Source organism: Blennius ocellaris, assembly GCF_963422515.1.
Source record: "Blennius ocellaris genome assembly, chromosome: 4".
NCBI lineage: Eukaryota > Metazoa > Chordata > Actinopteri > Blenniiformes > Blenniidae > Blennius > Blennius ocellaris.
Window position 1 is genome coordinate 17,874,617 of NC_137653.1, and position 13,204 is coordinate 17,887,820.

The 13,204-nt window shown below is 44.4% G+C and overlaps 1 protein-coding gene across 4 annotated transcripts in view; it reads right to left on the minus strand.

The window, feature by feature from the left end:
- The window catches only part of LOC308129035 (paxillin-like), a 31,229-nt gene that overhangs the window by 5,690 nt on the left and 12,335 nt on the right, over positions 1-13,204 (minus strand). The window contains exons 1-11 of one of the 4 annotated variants that reach the window (XM_080494785.1): positions 9,505-9,538; positions 9,076-9,107; positions 7,635-7,816; positions 7,430-7,515; positions 7,065-7,204; positions 6,691-6,886; positions 6,407-6,554; positions 4,553-5,887; positions 3,421-3,690; positions 2,812-3,138; positions 1,326-1,484 (exon numbers count right to left, since the gene is read on the minus strand). In XM_080494785.1, the coding sequence (XP_080350911.1) occupies positions 1,326-1,484; positions 2,812-3,138; positions 3,421-3,690; positions 4,553-5,887; positions 6,407-6,554; positions 6,691-6,886; positions 7,065-7,161 (2,532 nt within the window). In that variant the 5' untranslated portion in view covers positions 7,162-7,204; positions 7,430-7,515; positions 7,635-7,816; positions 9,076-9,107; positions 9,505-9,538. Of the gene's footprint in view, positions 1-1,325; positions 3,139-3,420; positions 3,691-4,552; positions 5,888-6,406; positions 6,555-6,690; positions 6,887-7,064; positions 7,205-7,429; positions 7,516-7,634; positions 7,817-9,075; positions 9,108-9,504; positions 9,539-13,204 lie in introns of those variants that run through there. The other 3 variants (XM_080494783.1, XM_080494784.1, XM_080494786.1) reach the window with 3 other exon arrangements.

Genomic DNA, 13,204 nt, shown 5'->3' on the forward strand with positions numbered 1-13,204 from the left:
GCTCAGCAGAGAAAAAATTAATCTGTGCATGCAAGACACCTGGATGACACTGCAGACTGGAAAAGATTTCACTTTTTAATTTTTAAAGAACTGAGAAATGTTGGTTGTTTTTAAAAAAAATTCATAAATACAACATCACTCTTGACCTTGAATACAAAATAGACTGCTTACGTTCTGCGCTCTTAGCAGTATATTATTCTAACCTCTGAATTTAAAGTGGTTTAAACTCAGTTGTTTTTCTGACAGCTGACACAGTGAAATAAAAATCCAAGTCGACAGTTGATAAACAAAAAGAGGCGATAGCAGTTAGAGCCAGAGGCTTAGATCAGTTATTTGTGATTTTTTTTTATTGGATGTTATACAAAAGGTGTATTCGATGTAAAGGCTGACAGATCTCCGGATATTGAGAGTTGAGTTATTATTAGCATAAGCAGACTTCATGATACGTGTAATGTAAGCTAACTTGAATGAATGAATGAATGAATGAATGGTTTATTTCGGTTACAGTTTCAGTATAAGTATAAGTACACCACAATATACTTGCAACCGAAATGGGTATAGGCTGAAGCCAAGGCTTATTTTAGCCTATCCCTTAAAAACCCGTGCGGTTACCCCAGACACCAGTGATACAAAAAATATATTCAAATAAAAAAAAAAAAAACCCAACTGGAGAAGAAAAGAAAAGAAAGAAAAAAGAGGGAAAAAAAAGAAAATAATAATAAACATAGCAGTCGTAATACGGGGGAAAAAATGAATATGGAACATAACAGAAGTAATACATGAGAAAACCCAACCAAACAAAACAGAAGTAACATAAATTATTGTTCATTGTAACCATTAACTATTTTTCTTTTTTACTGTTTTTTTGAAGCAGAACAGTGATTTGCACAGTGTTAAGTTGTCACTGAGACCTTTCCATAAACCTACTCCCAGAAAAGAAACACATCTGTATTTAACGTTGGTTCTCACACCACCTTTTTCAAATATACACAGTCCTCTTACACAACCCAATTAATTTGAGCCAATAAATCTGAAAATAATTCTTTTTTATTCACATCATTAGAACGCTGCCATGATGAATTTGTAATAAGCCAGTTGGGTTTCCTGTGCATGTGGAAATTCTTTCACTTTCTTATCACTTTCTAAAAAAAATTACAAGGGGAAAAAAAAAATCAAGCTGGGATAGACCTCCTCCTGCCTCCTCAAGGCTCTCTGGCACTTCCTAATGAAAGCCGCTCTATAAAAAAGTAAAAAATGTTGTGTGTGTGTGTGTGTGTACAGACAGTAAATGTTTGTGCTTGTTTACTCGTGGACGGCATGGTTACCTGTCCCACGATGGGTTTCTTGCAGGCGCCACAGACGCCCTTCGCTACCGTCTGGACTCCGAGTCTGTTGAGGTCGGACTGCAGGCTTCCCAGCATGTTGTCCAGCTTGTTAGCAGGTTTCGGCAGAGCTGTTGGAGAAGTCTTTCCCTGCGACTGGATCTGGCGGAAATGAAAGGATTGGTTTACGAACCATTAATAGATTGCACCCTTTAAATGCTTCAAACAAAGAAGCCGTTGTTTATTCAGCCCTATGATCCTCGTTTGTCAGTGTTTGTGTGACTCCGACCACCATTCCTCTTTGCTTGTTTAGGTTTTCTGACTCACAGTATGCTGTCATTATTCAGGACTTACCTCAGGCCATGACATGAGTATTGTAGCTGTAGTTGATGTACAGTGGATCTCTGCCACATTGTATTGCTTCCAACACCGCAGTAGCACTGAACTATGCAAGATCTCTCTTGTTTTCTGCATTAAGCGGACAGATACGCTACACAAAGATCTCAGATCGACCAGTGATCCAGACACACAAATATTTCTTGTATTCCAGCCGTACAGACATGAGACAAACACCAAGAAAATCCATCCACCGACTAACCAAGAAAAAGTCTTCATCACCCACTTGTGCAGGCCTTCATAATGACTCTGATATCCACATTGTGTGAGAGTATGCGCTTGGCTTCTGTGCAGTGTGCAAACACAGACCTTCTCGGATGGTGTGGATATTGGAGCTTCATGACTCCTGCATTCCGCGGAGAGAGAAAATAGCACCTCTGCACCCCATATTCTCTCTGACACTCTTTCAACACATCCGTGTAACACTGCACACGAATGACCTTTTTAACCTTTGAATAAATACAACAATGCCTCTTGTAATGTATACTTATAGAAACTCGTGCTTAATGCCAAATCTTCACCGAATCACCTTGATAAAGACACAATGAAATCCAACAAGTGTGACAGTGGAAGGTGTTCGACCTCAATAAGGTCCGGAGCTAACCTTATGAGACTTATTGACTTAAGTCCTCTCAGACACGCTATAATAGTGGGGTAACTGTGCTGTCATGTGGCATATTAGGTTCCCGTTGCACTGCGAGCCTACCGTGCCTTTGCATGGCAGGACACTTAGTGTAACGGGAACATCGGGGGGGGCGTTACGTTCTGCTCTCCCCTAAGCTCTTAAATTCTCCACCACACACTGAACACTGTGCTCTTGGCGCCATTGGATGTCAGAATTAGAAGAGAGGCTCGGCCCCTCCAGCCTGAATGTCAGCGCCCCTCGTAACCTGGACCGGCTGGATTTCAGACAAAGCTTTAACGGGCCTACCTGCCCCAAAAGCAGAGCCAGTGACCACACAAGCACTACGGGACTCAAATAACTCACGCAATCTGCAAACACGTTTAAAAGGAACAACTGTGAGTGAAAGTGGAAAGAGAGTGAGGCATGAGAGGAGGAGGAGGAGCAGAGATGAAGAGAGCTGATCCATGCCTGCATTGGAGGGAAGATGGGGTCGTATTCTGTCTGACAACCCACTGATACAAGGACCTTGGGAGGCGGGGGCGGCGTGACAGGCTCGGGTGGGGGGCTCGGTGATGGAGGGGGCCGGACAGGGGGAGGTGTGGGCTCCCTGGGGGGAGGAGTGGGGTCCTTGGGGGGCGGAGGGGTGGCTTCTCGAGGAGGAGGGGGAGTCGGAGGGGGAGGAGGTAGCGGTGGAGGAGTCTGCTTGAATAGGGGTAGCTTTTTGGGCGCTGAGGGAGATTGTGGAGGGGGCAGAACTTTTCTCTGTGGTACGGGTGAGTCGGGTGGGATGATGATCTGGGAGACAGAAGGAAAATAGGAAACAGCAAAAAAAAAAAAAAAGATGAAAGAAAAGATACAAAAACAGGATTAGGATATAAAAGAAATGAAGAAAAAGTGAAACAAATTAAAAAGTGTTTATATGTTCTGCCCCAAAATATTTATCTGATCATATGGTCAAATATGAATCTTTAGTGAATGTTATTCATTTCAGGAATAGGTAGAACTAAAATCAACTGAACCATCAGTGAAACACTGTGTCGCCATCTTGACTAAACACGTTGCCACTGTTGGGTCTACCTTATCCACAGATGGCTGAATTCCCTCGTCTCGCTTTCGCTGTGGGTTGGACATAACGATGACGCCCTCTGTGAGCCAATCGTCCGGCTGCTGCTTGCGCTTACGTTCCACCCGCCCAATTCCCAGTTTTCCTTGCAGCTCTTCAATAAGTCGGTCTTGTGAGTTGTTTTTGTTCACAATGATTGGTCCCATCTTGCGTCTCAATAGTCCATCCCTGAACATCGGATGCACATTGGAGGTCTCTTTGGTGCGGCGGATAACCGACTTAAGCTGGAGGGCAGATGATAAGGAGCTGTGGGAGGCTGGGATGGTGCCATTTACCAGAAAACTCCCATTTCAGTGCTACAAACCCAAGCAGAATGGGACCCAGTGCCGGATGTCTCACTCGCGTGGCAAAAACACTCAAGCCAAGCTCAGCCCTCGGTCTAAATCCACTCGTCACTATCAAGTCTACACAGAACTAGTTGTGGCGAGACATGCTGGAAAGCTGATGTCAAGACAACAGTGGTCCATCACAAAATGCTTTCACAAAAGTCTGCACATGCAAGGCCAAAAAAGAAAAAAAAGAAAAATCAGCAATGCAATGTTTTGTATGCTTTCTTAGTACATCCTTTGTACATGTATGCATTAGACAAAAAAAACAAAAACAAAAACAAAAAAATATCTCCCCTACTGGGAGTTCTTGGCATCACTTTCATATTGACACGTAAACATGATTGGTCTGGCCCAGTGAGTAATGCAGCAATGCTGACTGAAGCAAGTGAGGACGTGTGCAAAAATCCTTTCAGCAAAGCTTTCGACATCCGACACGAATGGCGGCTACAGGGAAACAACTCCCTCAAGCAATGTTGTAACTACTATGACACCACATGCATCACACCACAAAGGACACATTTCTTTTTCTCTGCATCTTTCCACCATTGCACAACTCCTCAAGCACTTTAAAGCGATGCTCTCCCAAAATAAGTTTGGTCCAGCATCTACAGAAATGCTCCTTGCCTGATGCAATTATTTCACCAGTGTTTTACAGATTGTTTGTAAATGATGATTTACAAAAGCAAGACCAAGTCTTTAAACTTCCTTAGCTTCTTGCCAAGAGCTTATTTTGGGAGAGTTGATTTGAGTCTCCTACTTGACCAGAAGCAGATAGTCTCTCGACAGCAGACGGCTGCTGTGTGGGCAGGTCCAGCGTTGCGTCTGGCGTCCCGGGGCAGGTGGAAGGGGTGTAACACTCGTCGATCCAGCTGGACTCAGTCATGGGTGTAAGGGTCCCCTCTCGGCTAAAGTCATGGTAAATTACATCTTCCTCCTCCCAAGATCTGTCTTCATCTCTGGGTATACCAGAGGCTGGCTGATGGCTCTCTCCCAGAGAGGAATCAGTTGATAAGAGTTTGTCTAAGGCGTCATCCACTAAAGGTTCCCGACATGGCCATGTTAGAGCAAGTCCTTCTCCTCCCTGACTCTCTGCAGGACAAGTATATAGACTACTTAAAGGAGTTGAGACAGGGGGAACTGGTGAACCTCTGGGACTGCTGCCACCTGGAATTGTGTATGTTTTTCGGACGAATGCAGCCGGACTTTTAGGAGTGGTATATTCACTCTTAGGAACTGGACTTGAGAGTCTTGGAAGTACAACTGGAGAACTACACTTAGAACCAGTTTCCGGACTCGATCTTTTCATGACAGTTGGAGAACTAGCAATATTAGGAACAGTTATTGGGCTTGCTATCTTTGGAACTGGACTTGAAAGTCTTGGAGCAGGCACTGGACTAGAGCTTTTACCTTCAGAGAGGGGACTGAAGGTATTCAGCACTGGAATTGGACTAGATAGTCTTGGGACTGTTACTGGACTAGCCGCATGTGGCACTGTCACTGGACTATCACACTTTGTAATGGGTTGGGGAGTGTGACTCATGGAAACTGGACTGAAACTTTTAGATGCGGGGCTTTTCGGTCTATAGTCTGAAGGACTGGGACTCTTTGCTCCCACAGTTGGACTATAGCCCTTAGACAAGGGGCTGTTTGAAACAACAACTGGACTGGGACTCTTGGCAGCAGGATCTGGGCTAGTTGACTCTTTAGATACCAACGTATGAGTAAGACTGTTGACTTCCGTTGGACTGGGTAGTTTATTAGCAGTACTGGAGACACTGAAGCTCTCAATCTGTGAGATCTTAGAAGTGACGGTGTTACCGTCATCCTTCTGTTGGATCTGGAGACACTGAAGACTCTCAGTTGATTCAATGACTACGGTGGAAGCAAGTAATGATGTGCGGGCCGAACCACCGTCTTCATCAATGTGCAGTTCCAATGGAAGAGGAGTGCATGATGGAGTCGTGAAACTAGAGGGTCGGAGGGGATCTGTGGCCGAATTTAAAGATGGCTCCATTACTGTTTGTTGAACTGGGGGATCGGTTGCAGTCAAAGGATCACCTAGTTCCTGATTCACAGACAACTGGGAGCCAGACTGAATCAGTTGCAGTGATGTAATGAATGCATTGTACATACAAAGACGAGACGTACACAGTGATGGGAGAAAAGAAACAAGAGACCAGGAGAATAGAGAATAATTTGAGAATGAGGGACAGAATAGAGTTTCAGACAGCAGATTCCTAGCCAACAAAAACAACTTTGAAAGAAATGAAAATGACCATTGGCCTCATTTACAGAAGCCTTACATCATCACCTAAAGCTTAAAACATTTCATAGTTTTACCAAACCAAACTAAAAAGGTCATGTTAATGCAATGTGAAAACACAGTACAGGATAGTTATGTTTTGTGACTGCAGTAAACACTATCACATCAATGGCAGAGCCAAGCCAAAGAGAGGACTCTGTGTCACATTACAAAACCTGTATATGTGGGAAAATCACTGTCTGATCCTGCAGAGTTCTGAAGAGACACACTATGCCGAAAATAACTATCCTCCATCAAGCATGCAAAACCCAAACACCCAACGTCAACCCACTTCTGCGCCACACTCACATTGCTTTGGACTTTGAAGTCAGACAGGGAGGCCATTAGCTCGTCCAGCTCTCGGGTGGCTGAGGAAGCAGACATTCTGGCTTGTTGTTGCGATAGTGCGTCTTCCTGTCCATCTGTTTGTCCATCTGAAACCACCAGTGGTGTGGGACTGGAGAGGAAAACAATGAAGTCAAGGTCTGGGAACAAAATGGGGTTTATGCTGCTTTAACACATTGAATCAATAATTTATTCCCCACAAATATTAGAACAATCCCAGTGCATTTGGAACAATGTTTTGCTCTTACATGGGAGAGGGCACTGAGCTTTCCAGCTCATCCAGAAGGCTCTCTACACTTGGTCGTACATCCTCGATTCCTCGACCTGCTGTGCCTCGTTTGGGCTTCTCCAGTACAGGTGGAGCACCTTGGCCAGCAGTGGAGAGTCCGTTCTCCTGGATGTGGTGAACGACTCCGCTGGCAGGCAGTGGCGGAGCTGCTTCTTCTATTAAAGAACAGTAAGAATAATGGAGGCCCTTCATGAATTAACAGACTCAAGACCACCGAAAATGACATGGCTGCACGGAAACGGAAGTGCCAGATATGGACACCCACATCTACATTCCCGCAGCAAGAAACACAAGTTATAAAGTCATAAACTGTCAGGCAATCTCACTGTGCACCTTCTGTTGGGAAGGCAGGCGTGCTTTGCTGGACGGCGTTGAGCTCCAACAGCAGACGGTCCAGCTCAGACAGGTTACTGCCCAACGATGAGTTCATGGCAGCAGTTGATGACTCACTGCTCTTCTGCTTATTAGGGAAACTGCAGTGCAAAGAAGAAGAAAGAAGCCTATGTTCACAACCACACACTTTGAAAACCCTTTCTACAGTTTTTTTTCTCTCCCCCCCAATGAAGTGCAGAGTCAAAAGTCTAAATTAAGGTCAGGTCAAATGATCAAACTTTTTACAACTATAAAGTCAATATATTAGAATCCGATTGTTAATATACAGTTCTACATGCTGCAGTTTAGTAGAGCATTGACCTCACCTGTATACGTGGTCCTCTTCACCCACTGGTTGGCTTGGACTGCTGCTATCTTGAGACCAGGGACTTCTCTGAGCAGGGCTGCAGGGCTGGAAGGAGGTAGTAAAGTTACTTCAGAAAACTCTCGAGAACTCGCCAGCAAGTATTGCACACTTCCACGTATGAGTCAATCAAGCAATTTTTCCCTTTGAGTAATCTTTGCCCGTACCTCCGTTTCATCTAACCCGTTCTGAGTTTGCTCTGAGGCCGCCGGTGGGACTTGTGGGGGAGAGCAGATGTCTTGCTGGGGCTGACCTCCAAACGGGATGGAGTATGCGGCGTCGTCCGACAGGAAGAGTGGGCGCTTGGAAATGTGAGAAGTTGTGGACTCAAGGTCCGCCAACAAAGCATCTGTGAAAAAAAACAAAACACTATTAGATCTTTGGTGTAGAAGATGGATGGATTAAGAGGAAATACCCCAAACAAAATCCCTCAAACTGTACCCTTAACCTCATACTCAGGTAGTGTATAAAAATACTAGATGGAACTCCTTATTTACTGAGATTGTTATACTTTCAAAATCAATCTATTTACATGTGATAGAGGCTGATTCTCTTGTAAAGTGATTACAATTTTCAAGATTTCTTACAATTTACAGTTTTCTTTTAACTTCTCGATTTTGTCATTGCTTGCAATATAGTGTGTGGACAGATCATCGCAGTAAAAAGGTGACAGGCGTGTGGGCGTGCAGAGGGTGAGCGGTCTAATCATTGATCTGCTGCTGACACTACCTGGTTTTTAGATCAAACTCTTTATTTGACTTTTTATGAAGGCTGGTTTATTTAGTGACTTGGAAAATGATCCTCATCTGTTTTGTGATCACTGACAACGTTTCAGAATGAAACTTACAATAACTGAGCTTTAAGTAAAATTTTGCTTGAGGTTATGAAAGGTGTCTTCGATGAAGATAAACTGAAGAATAATTATGTATTCATTGTAATTTATCCTATGTTGTGGCTGGGAAATGTAGCAATAGTGTACAGTCACTTTATATATATATATATATATATATATATATATATATATATATATATATAAATAAAGGTTGATGACCTCGTCATTCATTTACAGGATTGTAATCCCATCAAGCTATTCTCCGGAGAAATAGCTTTGTGAAAAAATATTGCGATCACAAAACTGATTACAATCCCAGTAGAAAATTGGTGTTTATTCATGTCTTCCAGCTAAGAAATATAAACTCAGCATGCACTCGTGAGTCACTGCGTTATGTCTGAAGCACCGAATAATCACAGCGTCTTTCGCAACATTTAGAAAAACCACATGTGCATCAGAGGAGGTGCAGTTGTAAAAGTTGAATCATGCAGGCTGTCATGGCCGCTCCTTTAGTTACTCATTGACCCTCGGTTGCCGACAGTCGAAACATATTTTAAATCCAATGGTTAGAATCCGATCAGCAACAGGGTCCACATGCACATATTTATTCATTCTGACAGTCCTCCAGTTAGTTTTTGTATCGTGAGCGAAAACAGCGACTTGTTTATTAGTTTTTTTAAACTAACTTTTAACTAGACGGACACACAACATTAAAAGGGATTTGATGAAGAGCACAGGCTGTAATACTGAATACTTATTTTAGCACACTCACTCACCAGTGTCGGGTTTAGTTTCTCCTGCAGAAGTCCTAAAACATGAGATCCTAATTTAAAACCCAAACTTGATCGAACAGGTAGGAATAACTGTGGACAAATATTGCTTTTTGATAATGTAAGTGTTTCAGAATATCAACATGAAGAGTTCAGTAGTGACAAACTCGATCAAGGAAACGAGCATGAAAACGCAAGTATCCAGTAAATACCGAACAGAGACTGTAAATGAACCGTGCTGCCGTCTTTAAACCAGCTGAAAGCCATTTCAACAACCCCTAAGTGTAATATTTTTAAAGAAGCACTGATGATATTGCAAAGATATTTCTACGGCGTGTCCACCAGCTTATTCTGCACTGAAGTCCCGTCCTATAATTACACCCTGGGTCAAGAGAGACAAATCCACAGCTGACGTGACACAGAGAGGAGACGTACCTCAGAAAAGACAAAACATTACAACCGGAGAGGTGAAGAAGAGCTAATATAGAAAAAAAGAAGCTGCTGCAAAGGAGGACGAGGGCAACCTAAACACTGTCTGCCAGGCAGGAACTGCCTTTCTTAACTCTACCATCAGCGAACGAGAGGCGAGGAGGGTGTGTGTGTGTGGGGGGGGGGGGGGCTGCAGTGGGGAGCAGAGGAAAGGGTCAGGGCTCAGAGGGGAAAGGAGGGGTTAAAATTAACGGCAGGTTGAGGTTCATCCCTCCGCCGCTGCCTCGAAGCTCAAATAAGAGTCCCTACTCACGCAGACGACGACCCACCGGAGACAGTCTCTCAGGCTGGATCTGTCCAGCTTCAGCACGTCACACGCCTGAGGTGTTCGCAACGCAGCGCAATGAGGAACAGTTGAGTGCAATCAGTGCTCTTATCGGCCGACGTGCCCAACTTGAGGGAGTGGTACCACAAAGGTATATAAGGGGAATAATCAGCCCCTCCTTCGTGCTGCGAGTTCAGACGCTGCTTAGGTTACCTCATGACTCACACTCCTTTCACCTCATAATGGTCCCGGTCACACTATATTTAGTTATTTAAGTTCAAATGTGTTACTGTAATACTTATTTTGCCATTCAAAGCATTGCGGGAGCTCGATGGGGGGGGGGGGGCACCTGAAACCTGCAGATGAAAGCTCACTGTGAGTGGGGTGACTTTGGACTGCTGTAGGTTCCAGACAGAGAGGAGACACAGCAGGAGCGGAGCCAGATCAACAGCAGATCCACTTGGACCGACTCGGCTTGAGCGTGCTTAGCATGCCAGGTGACTGGGTTTCACAGCAGAGCCCACTGTTGTGTGTGTGTGTGTTTGACAGGTGCACCTCACACTCACTTTTTTACATGTCCTCTATTTTACAACAATAAAACTCAAGCACAACCCATTAAGAAAATTACACACACATTGTGTAGAGATGTATCGATAGATGGATAAATAGATAGATTTTTCCCTTTTGTTGTTCAACACTCCAGCACAAGTACATATCCTGAAGACACTAAATAATCACGAGAAGAAAAAAAAAAACAAAAAACAAAATCATTGGATCAGAAAACATCGGAGCACATCCATCCAGTGAAGGCAGGACAAAACATGACTTAGTTCCCATCACATACTTCTCTGAAACATGGCATAAATAAACTATGAATATCTGCAGGGCTCAGTGAATATCTGCTCCTCATGTCAGAATAAAGTTTTACTGCAGCTGGTGGAGATCTCAGTCAACAGATGCAAGTCCAGATGGTTTACACAAGAGATGTTAATCAACTTAGCTGCGGAGCTGAACTGGATTTAACCCTGCTTATAAAGACTCTGCTGTTCTAAAATACAGTTACTGCTCCAACACCAGCCTCCGGGCTACATGAAACACGCGGTACATTTGGCACTGCTTCCTGTTCGTGCAGTAGCTCTAATATCAGAAAGAGCCGCATTAACTGAAATCAGCAGCTTCTCGTCGTCCACTGTGCAATCTAATTAGACTGTATGTATGTTTCCTTCACTTTCAGAGTTGCTTTTGCACCAAATGCGCTGTGCCCTGCGTGCTCGGACCCATCGGCGAGCTCCACAAGCACTCCGAGGCGTGTCGGCCTCCGCTGCCAAGTAAACATACCACGACACACCGGCTCAAAGCTCAAATGAGTTCCCCAGTGACCAAAAATGGAACTACAAAGACAAGAGGAACTGATGAGATAAGAGCGCTGCGCCCTAAAACAAACCTCGTGAATCAGTGTTATCTTTGGGAAGAGAGGCATGAACTTTTCGAGGCAGCTTGAAGTCGTTCCGCGTTTCTACGAGGAAACAGTGACGATAACTTCCAGGAATTAAATCCACATGGGGAATAACTTCTGGTTGACAGGTTGAGTTCAGTGAAGCGTCGAGAAAAGCAGGAGGCTCTAACAAACATCAATACAACACTGTTCACTTTTGCAGCTGATGAACGCGCACGCACACACACACACACGCACACACACACACGCGCACACACACAGCTAGCCTCAAACAATGCGGACTGGAGGTGTGGGGGGGGGGGGGCGTCGAGAGATATGGTGAGCAAAAGAGTGTGTGTTGCGCGCAGCAGGCAAATCCTCAGAGGCCACAAATGTGGGTTGACAAAGATTAAGGAGACTCCCTTCCTCCCAGATGAATGGTGCGCATTTTAATTACATGAAGACTGCAATGCATGGGGCTCATTACAGGAAAAAAAGAGCGAGAGGGAGATAAAAAAAAAAAGGGGGGATGGGGGGGGGGTGCGGGGGGGACCCGAGTGGCAGAAGAAGGGAGGAAAAGGGACAGGAAAATTAGGAATGAAAGGGTGGGTTCACAGGAAGAAGCTGGAGGGGTTGGTTCAGAAAAAGGAAACCATTTGAAGCGGCAGCTCTGCTGGCAGGAGCGGCCAGGACTGATCACTACCGTCCCCCGGTGAAACTGAACATTAAAAATAAATGGGATCTAATTAGACAAAGCAGGGGTGCTTTTACTCCTGACAGTTTTGATCACTATATAGTCCTGCATGTCAACAGAGGCCTCCATTATCCAGGACAGGACATCCTGCCTGCTGGACTCTGCACACACACACACACACACACACACACATACTGACTTCATCAGCGCTGACCACCGCACAGAGTCAATCGATGGCGTCCACCACTCAACACATCCACTCTTGTTTATTTAGCCATGCTGGTAGTGATTCCCTTTCGAGTAGGCCCTATGAAATTTAACATGACCAAACATAGCATTTAACAACCCGCAGGGGGCGATGTCGAGTTGTCTGCGAGCACCAAGCTTACATGACTGCCTTTTTTCCCCCTCCACCCCCCCCCTCTTTCCGGTGCTGGTGTACAGAAAACACTTTGTAATCTGTAGAGTTCATAAATACCGAGGCCTTTACTGAGATATGAACTCACATGAAAATGAAAAAAAAAAAGAAAAAAAAAGGTGAAGATCAGTTGCAGGATGCCGCCCGCGCAGTACATGTACCTGCGTTCCCCCGAACCCCCTTTTCAAAAATCTCCCTTCATTCGTTCCTTCCCGCAGTATCTGATGTGTTGCAAGGTGCTCGCTGGCTGAGAGGAATTCCTAACGTGCTACAGCTCGTCTTCCAAATATGAGAAAAAAAAAAAGAGTGAAGGGAGTGAAAAATGTGAGGTGTACACCAGCTGAACAAGATGGTGAGATAAACCTGAAGAGGACGAGCTTCAGACAAGTCGGGGCACATTAAAAACAATTAAATCATCAACTATCAGGCATGTTATGAGCATAATGCGAACATTTAGGCACTTTCTGCATAGTCGCCTGTTTATACCATCACAATGGATTTGAAATGAAACGAAACGTTCAGTTCGTCTGATTTGGATAAAAAATACCTTCAAATTATAGCTGAAAGTCTGCACTTAGCTGGACTGACGCGATTTGTTTTGGTTTTGAGGCTCTAAAATTGTTGGAAACCGTGCAATGAGAATGAGCGCCTCTGCCCCTTTTTCACAACATCACATCAATTTTCAGTATCGGGTGATTCTTGAATAAGACCAAGTGTTGAAACTGTTATCAAATGTGTGACATGCAAGTAAATCCTGTCTGCGGTTGGATGCTATGCATTGCAGAAGTCCTGCGAGCAACTGTGCTGGATAGATTAGTGCGAAGCTCTATTCTT